Below are 16,502 nucleotides of genomic sequence, written 5' to 3' on the forward strand. Positions count from 1 at the left end.
ACTCTAAGTCTATCCCCTGTAGCTCTGAACTGCACTGACCAATGACTGCTCTGTGCCAGAGAGGGCTTCAGGTTATTAAGGAAGAAGAAATGAAGGAGGCATCTGGCATTGGGGTGTATATGGAAAGCTGTGCCACCTCCTTATATAACCTGTGGGTTCCACAGAAGCCAATCACATTTGCTAAGAAGAACATGGAATCTCCTTCCAGGGCATTTTAAAAACAAGAAAAAAAGATTTATGTGTTGTTTTAAATGATTATTTTCATAACTTAGATATGTATATATGTTGATACATATGTCTGAGACAGAATCATCCACCTCCTTTCCTATTTGCTATATTCTTCATATAGTCTGTGAGCAAGTATGATAGAAGGAGGGAAAATATGAGGAGAGCAGTAGAAGAGAAATGTTTATCCTAACCCTATGTGGCAGAAACTCCAGGTACTCCCTATGGCCTGGATCCTCTCCTGAAATGAAGGGAAACTACCTAAGTAGAAAATACCAAGATCCTCTGCACAAAGTTGTTTGTGAATTCTCTTATCATCAAGGTAAATTGGGAGTTATTTTTACTGCTGTTAGTCCTGGAATGATTCAGAAGGGGTTAGGTGGGATAGGTTGTGGGACTTTTTTACTATAAATCAGACCATTCTAAGGTCACACCAACATTTTGGTAACAAAGGACAGAATAAAAGAAGAGTGACCTTCCCACTCACCTTTTCAGAACTGAAGGGGTTGAGGCAAGCCACATACCAGAAAAATAATTCTATCTAGGGCCTATATGGGAAGAATATGCTTTGCCATGTTTATCTGCAATCCAGAGTTTTCTGAGGGTTCAAGATTAGACTAATGAGCCAGAGAGACTTCTTTTTGTTGTTAATTTTTTGAGGTTTTTTTTGTTTGTTAATTTGTTTTTTTGCTTCTGAAGGACTGGGTAAAAGTCTCTTTCTTGTCCCTAGTCTCCACAACTTATTTGAGGGGACCTCTACATAAAAGATTGGGATAAAAAGCAAAGGAAGACTTAGGGAACAATCTCTGTGCAATGGAGAATAATTTACTTGTTTTCATAATAACTTTAATTTCATGTTTATTAAACTATAGCTAATCTATTTGTTGTATGTCTAATTTAATAGTCACAGAGGGAAGACACACTGAGGTAGATGATATTCCCAAGGGTTAGGGTCCAGATTCAGATAATTTTAGCAATTAATATTTAGAACATTTTGCTTCTATACTGTGGACTTGGGAATTGGCAGCTTTTGTGAGGAGGTAAATCCAGTTGCTGGCCAAATGTCAAAAAGGCAAAAATAGGGACAGAATTGGGAGAAGAACTGGGAAAGGAGATAGCTAGACCTTTTCAGACTTTGAAGGCACTCCTTTATCTTCCAGAAAATGTTTGCAGCTTATTAAGAGATTGATAGCCCTGGAATCTGAACCACATTGTAAATGGAGCATGGATTCTGGAGTCAGGAAGATCTGAATGCAAATTCAGCCTCTTAAACATCCTGAGCTATGTGACCCTGAGCAATTCACTTAACCTCTATCTTGAAGGAAACTCAACTGTAAAATGAGTATAATAATAGTATATAATATATAATAACCTATATAATAGGTTATTATTATAATAATATTATATTAATATAATATAATAATAACCTACCTCACAGGATTGTTGGGAAGATAAAATGTGATCTTTGTAAAATGCTTAGCACAGTGCCTCAGATAGCCTGCCACCTGGTGGTTATCTCAAATATAATAGTGTTTGACCCATGATAAATACTTGCTTTGTATTGGCCTCCAAATTATCTCTAAACTGCTTGTTTAGATTTTAAGCTATGCAATACAAAGCACCAAGTCAAAACCCAGCACCCATGCCCACTCCTTTCATAACCTGGGCTGAATCAATAGTTATTATTGTCTTAGCTACCATTCCCCACTTAACTTTATGTCACTTAAAATGTTTCAGAGTAGAGGCACTGAAAACCAGGGTCTAAGAGCTCTCAGTCAGGCTAGTACCAGATCATAAACATATGAGTTTTTTTCTTCCAAGATCTTACATCCCCAAGAACTCATCTTTGGATTTGATGTCAATTGTCCAGAGTCTATTGTATCAATTATATAGTAGGTCTTTTTTTTTTTTTTTTTACTGAGTCATTCAAAGCTCTTGAGAAATAAGACCTCATCATTTCATCAGCATCCTCAGTACCTGGGATTCTGCCATGTATCATTCTGAGCTTTGGACGGAATTAGGCTCAGCATCCTCTTAAATTCCCAAGGGAGCTGAACTTCCATATTTTATGCTTCAGAGGAGATTAGAAAACAGAGGAGAACTGCCTGTAGCTCCAGTAGAATCCCTGTTCAGGAGATCAGACAAATCCACAAGGAGAACAGGTTACATCATTCCCCAAGGAATTTTACCTAAGGGTGTTTGCCTTGGCAGTACATTGGGTGTGCCAAAAGTCTAAGTGCCTTTCAAGTCATTAAAGCTTGAATAGCTTAAAACTGCAGTAAAACTTTTAGGATATCTCACATAAAGTTGGGATACAATTCCCCTGAGGGCTAAAGCAGTGTATAGCACCATGGACAGATCCAGCCAGAGAAAGCCAGGGCCAGAATAGTTGTGATTATAAATAACTCTTGCCTTCACTCATCCCTTAATGCTTCAAGGAACTCCGCAGACCTGGCAGAGGGACACGTCAGAGCTGCCTTTTTGTTTTTTATTCTGTTCTTTTTTTCTTAATAGTATTTTATTTTTTCAATTTATGCGCAAAGGTCTTTTTCAACATTTGTTTTTGTAAGATTTTGGGTTGCAAATGTGTCTTTCTCTCTCCATTCCCTTCCCCCTTCCCCAAGACAACAAGCAATCTGATTTTATTACATTCTTTATGCAGCTAGGTGAGGCCACACTGACTGCTGGGTTATGTTCTGGTGTGAGCTAGTAACTCAAAAACTCCAAAGATGTTCCAAAGATGGAATATTGGATAGAATGCTGGAAATAGAATTTAGACCTGAGTTTAAATCTAGCCTCAGACACTTAATAGCTGTTTGACCTTGGGCAAGTCACTTGAAAAAACAAACAAACCTCTATTTGCCTCATTTTCCTCAATTGTAAAATGGGGATAATAATGGCACCTGCTTCCAGGGTTGTGACAATCAAATGAGAAAATGTATGTAAAAAGTTTTGTAAATCTTTAAGTGGTATATAAATATTAGTTATTAATGTCATTAATAGTAGCAGTAGTACTAAGGGTAGTAGCAGCAGCAGCAGTAGTAGTGTCTAAAATTTGATGAAAGGCTTGCAGAGGGTACCCTCTGAGAGCAGGTCCTAAAACAGTCGGTGCTCCTGAATGGTATTTAAGTTATTTCATTCAGTTTGTTTCACTTAACTCTTAGATATTCTTAGTCTATGCCACAGTCTGAGCAATTTTATTCATCCTTTAATTCATTTGTTCACTAGTGAATTCATTTATGCATCATTCAGCAACTTATTGATTCATCCAACATAATTCAATCAGTTAATCAATAATTAACTGCTTATTCATGCAATTTAGGAAATATTCTAAGATATAATTATTGAATGCCTCATATGCATATCATCCTTTACCATAGAATAAGGAAGGTACAAAGATGTGTCAGACATGTGTTCCTGCTCTCAAGGAGCTCACAGTCTAATGGGGAGATGACATGTACACATATTAGACTCTTAAGTGCATAAGAGATTTTGAAATTCTTTAAAAGATTTATGGAAGAAGGGAGGGAAAGTGACTATGAGGTGGCAAGCATTTCAAGAAAGGTGGCAAGGGCAGCTAGGTGGTACAGTGAATACAGCATGGGTTCTGGAGTCAGGAGGACCTGAGTTCAAATCCGGCCTCAGACACTTAACACAAAAACTAGCCATGTGACCTTGGGCAAATCACTTAACCCCAATTGCCCTCCAAAAAGAAAAAGAAAAGAAAGAAAAATGAAAAAGTGGCTTTTTGGAGAAGGGGACAATTCAGATGGAACTTAGAGAATGAATTGGATTTAACATACTTAGAAAGTGTGATAGTAATGGCAATTAAAGATTCCCCTGTATTGGCTTGGTTTTCAAATTGATTGTGTTAAAACCCAGAGCTTGTTAATCCCACCTGTGGGATGGACTTGTTGATGTGAAAAGAAAGTCCTGAACTGGGAGGAGCTGGTGACGTAGATTTGGAGAGATAAGAGAGAGGCGGAAGATCTTTTTGGAAGCAGCACCTCTTGGAGAGAGAGAGAGACTAAGAGAATTGCTGGTGGCCGCTTTGAATTGCCCTGGACTTTTGAGACCTGCCCCTCTGAGCTGCCAAGGACTGAGGAGACATGGCTGTTTTGCTGGTACTTTGTCTGTCTGTTTTGATGTTGTTTTGCCAGATTTGTCCACTGGTGAAAGACAGTCCTTTTGTTGAAGAAGTCCTGGAACCTGGCTGTTCACTAAGAAGCCCTGAGACTGTCCTGCAGACAGAGAGTGAATACTGTCCACTGGTGAAGGACAGTGCTGTTGTTGCAGGGGTCTGGAGACTGTCCTGCAGACAGAGAGTGAATACTGTCCACTGGTGAAGGACAGTGCTGTTGTTGCAGGGGTCTGGAGACTGTCCTGCAGACAGAATGAATACTGTCCACTGGTGAAGGACAGTGCTGTTGTTGCAGGGGTCTGGGAGCCTTTCTGTTGGTTCAGAAGCCCTGAAGAAGGATTTTCTTGTTGTATGTTTACAGAAATCCTGGGAGAGGGCTTTGCTAATGTGTTCAGGGGTTCTAGGACTGTTCTACAGACAGAGGATGAATTCATGAAGGGACTGGCAATGTATCTTATGGCCTTGCTAAGCCTTGTCTCCCCAGGAACTAAGATTGCTGAGAACTTGCCTCATGTCAAGATGAAGAAAAGACCTCCATTTGGGTATTAAGTGCTGTGTTTAAACTTGATGTAACTCTGGGGTAGATTCAATTGTGATCCAGGGGTGGGGAACTTTTGACCTTATGTTTGGAAACTAATCTCCATTTGAGAAGAGGGGCTTTGTGGTGGACTTAATTAAGGTATAGCCTAGGGGTGGAGAAGTATTTAGAACAGAGACTTTGTAATTGATTGAATGATTGGAAGGTCCTGGGGTGGGGTAGTCCTTGGAGATTATTTAATCACATTTGGTAAATGCTGTATTTGGAATGATGTCATGTTTTGATCTTCTCTGTTCTTGGTTGGTCACTGAATAAAATGGAGAGCACCTATGCTGGTATTCTGAACCTTGGGAAGTTGCCTTTCCTTGGCATTATATTACAGAAAGTAGGAGTCAGTCAGCATCGGCCCCGGTGTCAAGGGACCCAGGATCGGTCCCGGCCTCAGATACTTGGCACCCACACAAAAATAACTGGCCATGTAACCTTGAGCAAGTTACTTAACCCCAATTGCTTTAAAAAAAAAGGAGGGCATTCTAGAAAAAGATAATGGTACATGAAGACATGGAGATGGACATGTACGAAATGTGTCCATGGGTAGTATAGTTTTGATGGAACATTGAGTGTGAACAAGAAAAGTATGAGAGGAAGCTATAAATGTAGGGTGCTCACTTGTGATGGGATTCAATGCTTAGACAAAGGAAATTGGATTTTCTTTGCTAGTCAATGTAGAGTCATTGACTCTTTCAGTAGGGGAATAACATGCTTGAATCATGCTATAAGAAGATTACTCTGTGAGAATGAATAGGATTATTCATTTTGTGCAGGGTGAATAGGAATGGGATGAGAGACTAGAGGCAATGAAGCCATTGAAATAATCCACTTTAGAGGTATGGAGAGCCCACACTAAAGTTATGGTAGTGGAAATGGAAAGGCTGGGACAGATTGGTTGGATGGGATAAGGGGAGGGGATATGAGCAATAGGATTTGATGATTAAGAGATTATGGTAATTGAGGGAAAGGAACAAATAAAAGCTGATTTAAGGTTTTAGCATAGGTGAGTGAGATAGGAGAATGATGAGGCCATTGAAATAGGCAAGTGTAGAAGAACATGTTTTGGACTGAAGATGATCATATATAATGTGTATGGAGTGCTTTACAAAACTTAAGGTACTATACAGATGTGAGTTAGTCATATTGTGAGGCCAATGAGTTCATTTTCGATATGGGGCATTTGAGGGGCCAACAGGACTACCAAGTGGACATGTAAGCCTGGAAGCCTGGAGAGAGGTGAGGCTAGGAATTATAGATTTAGGGGTTGTTTCCTTAGTCATTTCATATCTGAAACCATGAGAGTAACTGAGACTTCCACAGAGAGACTGTGGAAACAGAAGGAACGAAGGCTTTGTGGAACACCTATGCTTAGGGGACAGGGGGATGAAGAGGAGTCAGTAGGGGCAATAGAGAAGTGGTCAAAGAGGTAGAAAATGAATGAAGAGATAGCATATCATAGAAGTTAAACTAGCTATTCAAGACGTATCATTAATTCAAGAAATATTTACTAAGCATTGATTGTGTCTGTGACTAAATTTGCTGAATAGAAAGCAAGGTCCCCTGGATTCAGTGATTTTACAGTCTGTTTAAGAGTGAAGAAACAATAGCAGAACAACTTATTTCTGTTCAAACCATCCATCAGAGGTATAAAAGTTGGGGAAGGCTTAAACTCATCAGAGAAGTGTATTTTTCTTGAAAGAATTTTGGCCTGGTTTTAAACACTAGTTTTGGACATGAATCAGTTAAAAGACATTTAAAAAGTGATTGAAATATATTTTTACAGAGATTTAGACCTGGAAGGGATTTCTGAAGTCACTTAGTCCAACCTTATCATGAACTTGAAGTTCAGAGATTGTGACTTGCCCAAGGTCATAGGCAGAAAATCTATGGTTTGAACATATCTCCTTTAACTTCAAATCCAGCAATCTTTCCACTGTACCACTTTGCCTTCTGTCAATTGTTTACTTACTAGGTAAAGGGTAGGTTTTATTAGCTTATCCAAGAAGACTACTTATATTTTAGAGTTCTGGTTTCCATAGCTTGCCCAGATAGTTGTTCAATCTTTTCAGATATGTCCAACTCTTTGTGACCCTATTTGAGGTTATCTTGGCAAAGATATTGGAGTGGTTTACCTTTTCCTTCTGTTCATTTTAAAGATGAGGAGACTGAGGCAAACAGGGTTAAGAGCCTTGCTTAGGGTCACACAGCTAGCAAATGACTAAGGCCAGATTTGAACTCAGGTAGTGTAATGGTAATGTAATTTGAATTTGAAGACCCTTTTTTGTATTGGCAAGTAAGCAGGTACTTAGCACTTAGAAATTAATCAAACCTCTGTGAAAGAAACAGAAGGTATGAACTCCTGTTCCTGACCTAACAGGAAAGGGTTGGCTGAAACAGGAAGTAGCTAATGATGTGTATATAAGAAAAGCCCCAGAGAGGCACAGTCAGTTTCTTGGGACAAGAATCTGGAGACAGAGCAGCTATAGAAGAGAGAATCCAGAACTGAGCCAGAATTTCCTGAAAACCTGTGTTGGTGGAGCTTCTTCTGAACAGGAGCCCAGGAGCCCTCTCCCCCCAGGCTGGATAAGGTGATGCTGATTTTTTGAAAGAGCTGCAGAAGACTGAGGAAGCATGACCAGGATGCAGGGACTTCATCTGTTTGTGGCTTGAATTCCCAGGAGCAGAAATTGTGGAGGATTTGAGATAGACTGGACCCTGTGAACTTCAGTGTGGAGGACCTACCCAGAGAGCTGGGCAAGGAACTGGGAGCTGTCTGCCATTGAACCCAGGTGACAGTCTGGTGAATCCAGGTAGAATCTGGGACCATGGAAGGGGATCCAGGGAATCTGAGAAGCGGGCCCAAGTCAAGATGAAAAAACCTCTCTGTGGGTACTGAGTAATGATGAAATTATAGTTTACTAGTGACCTAGGGGTGGAATGTTTGTGTATTTTCTAATGATTGTACTTAGTGATTAATGATACTTAGTAATTGATTGCTGAATGAGTGAACGATTGAATTAATTTAGTGTGCCCCATGAGTGGAAGACTTTGACTATTATACTTTGAGATGATTGTTCTTTGTTCTAAATATTGTGACCACTTTGGTGAAAACTATGTGGCCATTTTAATGATAAGCTGTTGTGAATACTATATTGTGATTTTCTGTGATAAGTTGTAATATTGTGAATGCCTTACCTTGATTTTCTATGAATGTTTTGCTTGATTTGTTATGGAATAAATAGGGTGTTCATTATACTGTGTAATCAGAACCTTAAAAGCTGTTCACAGTAGCATTCTTCTGGAAAGCTGCTCATGTGTGACATTACAGGAAGATGAGTCTTCCTGACTCCAGATCTGGCTCTGTCTACTGCACCCCTGCTCAGACAATCTCCTTTGATAATCATTGGTCCATCCTTGGTTAATCCTACCATGAGGTGTGACTGAGCTCTGAAGCATATGTATTAAAACTCAATCCTTCAAGTAGCCAAGGTGTTCTGTGGTTAGCAGAAGCCCCTTTGCCCCTTTGGGAAGTTATTGTGAACTAAGGTGCACATCATTTTCTAGGACTTGAAACTACTTATAGGCAATCATCTTTCCAGATGCACTGCCTCCTTCCCAATGGAAAATGACAGCTTATAAGAGGTAGATGATAAATGATAGAAAAATAGATAGATAGATAGATGATAAGTAAATTAACTTGTACTTAAGCACTGAATTTCTACCAGACTGTGATAAGTGCTATGGATACAAAAAAAAAAAAGCAAACAAGATATTTTGTTTTCAATGGGGGAAGACAATATATAAAGGGCAGCTGGAAAGGGGAAGCAATGAAATGAAATGCTCAGTGCTCCACTGTGAAGGTGGAGCAGTGAGCCAAAGTGGTATACAGAATGTCTGGGGCTTCTCATCCTATGGTAGTTCCAGAACAGGATTCTCCCCTTATTGAATTGGCCTCAGGGTAGGGGCATCTTTAGCTGGACTAGGCAACTGGTATGGAGGTGGAATATAAATACAAGCAGAAAGAAGGACAATTTCTACCCTCAAAGAGTTTGCATTTTAAAGGGGAAGACAACACATGAAAGGAAGATAAAAAGGAGAGGAGATAGGAGCAAAATACATGAAGAGAGTGGTGATGAGGAATGGCGGATAAACTCCAAAAGTAAAGAGTAGTGATCTCCCAAGCTAAAACTCTTGGGAGAGGAAATCATTCCCCTTATCCACCCACTGAAGGGGTATAGGCTCCAGAAAGCCCCTTGAACTCTCCTTGGACTTTCCCACGTGGTCATCTGGTCACTCCCATCAAGATCTTCCCTAGACCCCTCCTCCAACCACCCCATACTCCTTGGCTGACCCTAGATCCCTTCCACAGTCTTTCTGTATATAAGATCCATCTTGTTTCCATGAATGTGCTCAGATTCTATCTGGCCTGCTTTCATTAGTGATATAAATGTCTAGATTCCTTAAGACTCTGGCTAATAAATCTCATTTTTCTTTTGCTGAAAGAAGGCTTGGATTGAATTAATTTGGGCAGGACCCAGGTGTTGTTATTTTGGGGTCTTAGCACCCCTAAACCTTAACACCACCCGTATGTGAAAATGCCATCTGTTGCTTGCTTTCCAAAAAGTTCATTCTAGGAGCTGATGGGCAGCCAGTATCAGCTGGTACATCAGAGGCCCAAGCAATATACTTCCTAGCAACATGCTAAGCTTACCGACAGAGTTCAATTCATTTGAACAAACAATATAAGTTCCTGCTCTGTTCAGCGCATTATGCAAGGGATACAAATATGAAAATGGCAGTTCCTGACTTCTGAAAAGTAGGATGCTAATACTACAGTAATAAGTAACTGACTCAGACTCATAACCAAGGGCCTAAGATTTTTATCCTCATTTTTATTGCAGTCCTGCCTTGCTGGATATTGACATGGAGGCATATAGATACACCTAGGCCACCTGTCCTTGTTTCCACTTCCTCACAGTTACAGAAAAATAAATTCAAACTAACTTCATCCTTCCCATAAAACCTTGTAGCCAAGACTCTGAGCAGGCCTTCTCCATCCCAACTCTTTTCATTCCCCTCCCAGGAGCTGCTGGACTTTTCTGCAGAGTGTGATGGCAAGTACTCACTAAGGTAGGATACAAAGGTTGAGGTTGACTGCTTTTCACAAGCATGTATGACAGGAAGAGCTGGAAATGGGGAGAACAAAGGACCTGTGAAGCAGTTAATGGGACACACATTAAAAGCATAGCCTGGGGACTGCTAAGTGGCTCAGTGGATAGAGCGCAGCCTGGAGTCAGGAGGACTTGAGTTCAAATCCTGCCTCATACACTTACTAGCTGTATGACCTTGGGCAAGTCACTTTACCCCATTGCCTCAAAAAAACAAACCACAGCCTGGAAAACAATTCAGCCAAGGAAACTTGCTGAAATCCATTGTTGTCTACAGGGGCCAGATCCTTTCTCCCAGCCCAGAGGCACACCCTTAGATCTTAACAGTACTTAGAATCCCTTAGACCATTCCACTTTTGAATATCTCTAATTGTAAAGTTTTTCTTCATAATTAGTAATAATTGGCCTCTATTACTTCTACTCCGTTGCTCCTACTTCTGCCCTCTGGGGCCATTAGAAGAAGTTTTCTCAAGAGATTCCAAAGAGACCACATCACATGAACATTCTAATTAATACCTTGTGGCCAATTTAGCTGAAAGGCTTCTCCCTACACATTGACACCCCCAGACCCAGAGAAACCAACCTCCTACTCCTCTAATCCCTTATGATCCATCTACCTAGGGAAAATCATTTTCCCCATTACCTCTCCATGAACTTTCATCCCTAATTACTGCAGTCCTCCCCCTCCCAAGTTATTATTCTCTACTCACCCTTTCTACTATGCCTTCTGGAATGTCCACTCAATTGTTAACCAGCTCCCATTTATCTCCAAGCACTTTCTCTTGCACCCCTTTTATCTTCTGGTGCTAAATGAAACGTAATTTTCTCCTATTGGGACTGTATCCCATGCCACCCTTTCTGAGGCCATCTGCTATTTTTTTTCAGTCATTTCCCAAACATAAAGTGAGGAAGGGTCAACAAACTTTATACTTCCATGCTCCATCCCTATGCCACCATCACTTAATATCCTCTTGTATGAAATTTATACTGACCAATTATGTCTCACAGGTCAGATTTTTTTGTTGTATCATCGTCTATAAAGATTCTATAGGTCGCTCCTTCCGGTGCCGCGGCACCATCGGTAGTGCCAGCGCGGTGGAGTGAAGGGCTCTGGGGGCCGTCCGACATTGCCGCCACCGTCGCCGTTATGGAGACGTTATACCGGGTGCCCTTCGTGGTCCTCGAGTGTCCCAACCTGAAGCTGAAGAAGCCGCCATGGGCCCACATGCCATCAGCGATGATGGTGTACGCTCTGGTGGTGGTGTCTTATTTCCTCATCACAGGAGGAATAATTTATGATGTCATTGTGGAGCCCCCTAGTGTTGGATCAATGACAGATGAACATGGACATCCGAGACCAGTTGCTTTCTTGGCATATAGAGTAAATGGACAATATATTATGGAAGGACTTGCATCCAGTTTCCTGTTTACAATGGGAGGTTTAGGTTTCATAATCCTAGACCGATCCAATGCACCAAATATTCCCAAGCACAATAGGTTTCTTCTATTCATTGGTTTTGTCAGTGTCCTCTTTAGTTTCTTCATGGCTAGAGTGTTCATGAAAATGAAGCTGCCGGGCTATCTGCTGGGCTAGAGTTCCTTTTATGAAGCCACATCAGTAAATGGATTCACTCCTTTTAATGGTCTTTCAAAGGCCATTCTGCCCTCCAGGACAAAACGTGGAACATGGATTGACTATGTCTAAGAATGACATAAGGAAAGGTCTGGTGAAAAAAATGCAGAAGGTTTTAGTCCATTTTTTGGAAACGAAGAAAACCAAAACCCTCTTGGTCCCATTGATGTGATCGGTTTATAATAATACTAATAATAGTAATAGTAATAACAGCATTGTTTCTCTGTATTGACCCCTCACCATTCATGTCAAATAATCACATCTGTCCTCTTTGGTTCCCCCCCCCCCCATTTTTGAGAAAAACTATTTTCCTTTGTATAATGAAAGTATTGAATAAACTATTTCCGTATTACCTACAAGCCCATTTGTAAGTTTCCCCTTTTCAGGAAAAGGCACTTCTGGTCAAGATGTGCACAAGTAAATTCAGGGAGCTGGAGCCTCCAGGCTGATAACTCTCTCCAGGGGATCAGCTTTGCCTTGCTCCTTTGTTATTTTAAGTGTAGCTTTCAAAGTCTGTGATTTTATGTGAGACTGTGTTCCCTAAAAGACAAGATGTATGGAAGGAGCCAAAATAAATAATTTTTCTATTGAAAAAAAAAAGATTCTATAGGTCATCCTCTCTTTCCTTCCTCACTAATCTCAGAACTTGGCTTAAGTTTTCTGTATCCAAACTCCTGCCTTTATCCTTGGTCATTTCAATATTTACACTGATGATCTTCCCAGTTCATCAACTCCTATGACTTTTGTTTCTATAAAACTTCAGCCACTCCTGGGGGATATGATATAGAAATATACCTCACCATTACCAAAAAACTGTTGGACAACCAACCCATACATGAAAGGAATCCCCACTATGGCAAGTGGTCATCCAGCTACAGCTTGAAGTTCTTCAAAGAAGAGGAAGGCACTGCTTTTGGAATCTCTAATCCTTAGGAATTTTTTTCCCTGACATTGTCTAAATTGATCTCTTTCCAACTTCTGCCAGGTTCTGATCTCTGAGATCAAATGGAACAAACTAGCATTTCCTCCACATGATGGCCCTTCAGATCCCTGTACAAAGCTATCATGCCCCCTTGCAGTCTTCTCCAGGCTTATCAATGTTGTTTTTAAACCTTGGTGTGGAGAACTTCTGATCACAATGCACCAGATGTGCCTTCTCATATTTAAAGCACTTACATCATATTTACATCATTTCAACACCTCCCCCCAGCCTCCTCCAGGTGGTACCATCCATTGAAATAAAGAAAAACATTAAGTAAAGATCAGAAACAGTAATAATATCTAAGAGAGTATATATAACAATCTGTCTTAGAGGTCCTCTACTTCTCTGCTTTGAGGGAAAAGGTAGATAATGTTATCTATTCTTTGGGACCTTCACTGATTTTTTCCTTTATTCAGTCTGTCTTCCTTTCAATCTTCTCATTTACATTGTTATAATCCTTGTGTATACTGTTCTCTTTTGTCAACAGATTAAATTGTTATGAAGTACAGCTTCAAAAAATAATGTCCTTGAAGACCACTTTTCCACAAATTAGAAATACTTCCCCAGGTGGTGGTAAATATTTGACAAAAGATTTCTGGAAGAAGTAGGGGAAATGTATTGCACACACTCTTTTAAGTATATTATTTTAAAGTATATTAGCACTTTTTTTAGTCTAAACAATCAAAACAGTAAATCTAGCTTGCTTTTAAAGTCATCACTTATTTCTGAGGTGTAAGTGTTTACAAGGAAAATTCAACAATCAGTTTTTGAAAGCTCAATAGAGCTGGCTCCAGTATACCTCTAAGTAAGAAACACTTTCTTCTCCTAGGCAGAGGTGGAGAACTTGTGGCCTTAAAGGCCCTGCAAGGCCTTTCTAACCCATTTAACTCTGCAAGCAAATTGTAATAACTTATATTTATAGAAACTGGGGATCAAAGAGGTTAAAATACTTGCCCGAGAGTCACACAGCTAATGTCAGAGACAGGATTCATCCCAAGTCTCAGTGGTCTCCAAGTTTAGTGCTTTTTTTATTGATGAAACATACACTGCTCCTTGAAGTAGAGGGAAGCTGGGCTGGGGTGTGGAGATGGGAGGAGGGGGAAGGTTTCAGAATAATGCAAAAAACAATCTGGTCTGGTTTCTGCTTAAATGTTTTTCTCTGTGTCCCTGAGAGGATTTTTACATTTGTTACAAGAAGGATTCATTGGGGTGAGGAAGGGGTAGAACGTAATAAGGAAATGATTGATGAGAAAAACAGCACAAAGGGCATCAATAAAAATAACGAATTTCAAAGAAAATAAAAAGCACTGAATTTGGAGACCACTGAGACTTAGGATAAATCCTGTCTCTGAAATTAGCTGTGTGACCCTCGGGCAAGTATTTTAACCTCTTTGATAAAAAAAAGTCTATACCTCACCAATAATAGCTAGCATTTATATGTAGCTTTTTGAGGTTTGCAAAGCACTTAAACAATATTTCATGATATCTTCACAACAGCCCTGGCAGGTAGGTGACATTATTGTCCCCACCCCCATTTGTCAGATGAGGAGACTGAGGCAAACAGTGGTTTGTTGGGTTCCAGAGTCACTGCTAGTAAGTGTCTGAGGCCGTTTGGACCTCAGGTCTTCCTGATGCCGGATGCAATGGCACCAAGCTGCTTATGTTCCCCAGAATCATGATTACAAATAATCTGAGTCTGAGTCTAGCTGCCTTTTACTGTTTTCGTGTACATTATTGTAGTGATTATATAGATTTGCGTATATTATTTGCTTGTCTTCCAGTGTTCTTTCCATTGCACCATAAACTACCTTGAGGTGTCACCTGGAACCTAACAGAGTCCCTGACTTCATTCCAAATCTTCATCAGGATTTTAAAATGAAACAATCCCTTTCTGTCCCAGGCGGTGACATCTGAGTAGGAGCAAAGAACTGGACCACTCTCTAGTGGTTGCCATGGAGACAGTATGGCGCATCTCAGGCAGAGTCTGTTTAGACACTGATGTCATTGTGGGTGGGACTAGTTAGCTCCTTAGTGCCTAGAAGGGATAGGACACAGCAATGCTAACCGTTAAGTCTTTTTTTTTTGGTGGGGGGGCAAAGGCGGGGGGGTATTATGGATGGTGGAACAGCGGGGAAAATAGAAAAGAAGCCAGAGGTCAGTCGCATTTTGGGAACTGTAGTTTTAACTCAGGCACAGGCGCACTCGTCCCTCAGCCAGGGATGCATGGAGGCAACTCAGGGACTGGTTGGTCCGCTTCCAGAACCAGTCTCCAGGTACTGACCGGCCCTGGACAGGCCCTCCTGTGCCCCATCACACAGGCCGGGCTGGCGGAGGGAATGGGCCCAAATGGGGGGTGGGGGGCGGGGAGGGCTGGAGGTAGAGAAGAGCTGAAGTTCCTCCAGCCCCGGGCAGAGGGTGGGGGGCAATGATCCCAAGCCGTACTACGTGGACAACCTAGACAGGCCTGAGCAGGAACCCCATTCCAATCCCGGCGGGAGAGGGTTTGTGGGTGTGTGCCTGCTTGTGCGAGAGAAAAGCCCTGGGGCCCCATGCGTGTGTGCATCTGTGCCTGTGGGCACCAGAAACCCCGGGCTGTACGTGTATGTGTGGGTGAGCCCAAAGCCCCACTTAGTCTTATGCGTAAGTGCGAGTCAGAAACCGTGTGTGTGTGTGTGTGTGTGTGTGTGAGTGAGTGAGTGCCAGCCGGCCAGAAGCCCTTTACCTGTGCACGTGTGTGTATGTGAGTGTGAGCTGGACCCCCTAGGGACCCATGCCTCTTCGTGTGTCACTCCAGAGGCTGAGTATGTGTGTGCACCCCAGTGTGCCTGCCAAAATCCCTAGGTCTGCCCTGAGGCCTGATTCATATATCCGATTGTGTCAGTCAAGAGCCTTGTAGCTCAAATCAAATCTGCAAGTATTTATTTAAAGGCAAGGGCGTACAAAGGCAAAAACAGTGTCTGCATGTGACAATCAAGAACCCACCCCCTGCTTACTTGGGTCTGCATGTGTGTCCACCAAGAGTCGTAGGTGCCCATATCTGTGTGTGCGCATGACAGATATGTGCTTGGATATGTGTGTGTGTGCCACAAGCCCTAGGTAGTGGTGTCTCTGTATAAGTGTAGACCCCTGAGCACCTGTATACCTCCATTAGCTCCAGAGTTTCTTGTCCCAATATGTGCCCATACCCTTTTCTGCCTTATTCCCCACTTTCTCCTTGCACAGTTGGGGTGCCCATTAACCCACGTTTTAAGTTCTTTACTTCTCTTGTTTTAGCTTCACTGTAGCTTCTCAGGACAATTGTTATCGTGTCTGGTTTACAGCTAAGGAAACCGAGCAATCTGAACCTTTGTTAATTCACGACTCATCTCTTAATTCCCTAAGCCATATTACCTCATTAATTGTTTGTTAAATGGTCGAAACTCAACATGGGAGTCTAGTTCTTGATTTCAAACTGTGGACATAAGGCTGCTACTTCTCTTCTGTTGACTTTGACCTATCTTTGTCCCCAGCAGCCCCGGATATCATCTGCAGGGGCCCATCCTGAAGCATTAAAGTAAGGGTCTTCTACTTGAAAACAGAGATCTGAGTTCCAGAATGAAGCTTCCAGCTAACAGGAACTTGTTCCTGAGCCCCCATGGCCTAGTATAGGTAGAACACTCTAGGCAGTGGGAATTCATTGTGGAAGACACTCAATCAACATTAGGACCTTTGACCAGGACTTTGTGGCAGAGCCTGGATACTGACATGATGGAGGCCTTAGTGCT

General features: G+C 41.5%; 2 protein-coding genes across 4 annotated transcripts in view; one reads left to right on the forward strand and one right to left on the reverse strand.

The window, feature by feature from the left end:
- PIGG (phosphatidylinositol glycan anchor biosynthesis class G (EMM blood group)) overlaps positions 1-16,502 on the reverse strand; it is a 163,623-nt gene that overhangs the window by 119,435 nt on the left and 27,686 nt on the right. The window lies entirely within an intron of this gene.
- Positions 10,427-11,847, forward strand: LOC138149607 (oligosaccharyltransferase complex subunit OSTC-like). Its single transcript, XM_069072771.1, has one exon. It carries the CDS (start codon positions 11,271-11,273, stop codon positions 11,715-11,717), a length of 447 nt encoding a protein of 148 aa, XP_068928872.1. The 5' UTR covers positions 10,427-11,270; the 3' UTR covers positions 11,718-11,847.

Source organism: Petaurus breviceps, unplaced genomic scaffold (genome assembly GCF_028583685.1).
Source record: "Petaurus breviceps papuanus isolate PSGF00001 unplaced genomic scaffold, PetGlider_PUasm1.0 140, whole genome shotgun sequence".
Taxonomy (NCBI): domain Eukaryota; kingdom Metazoa; phylum Chordata; class Mammalia; order Diprotodontia; family Petauridae; genus Petaurus; species Petaurus breviceps.

Bases quoted from the DNA above. Each gene is read 5' to 3' on its own strand.
- LOC138149607 (XM_069072771.1), top strand. From the start codon at position 11,271: ATGGAGACGTTATACCGGGTGCCCTTCGTGGTCCTCGAGTGTCCCAAC.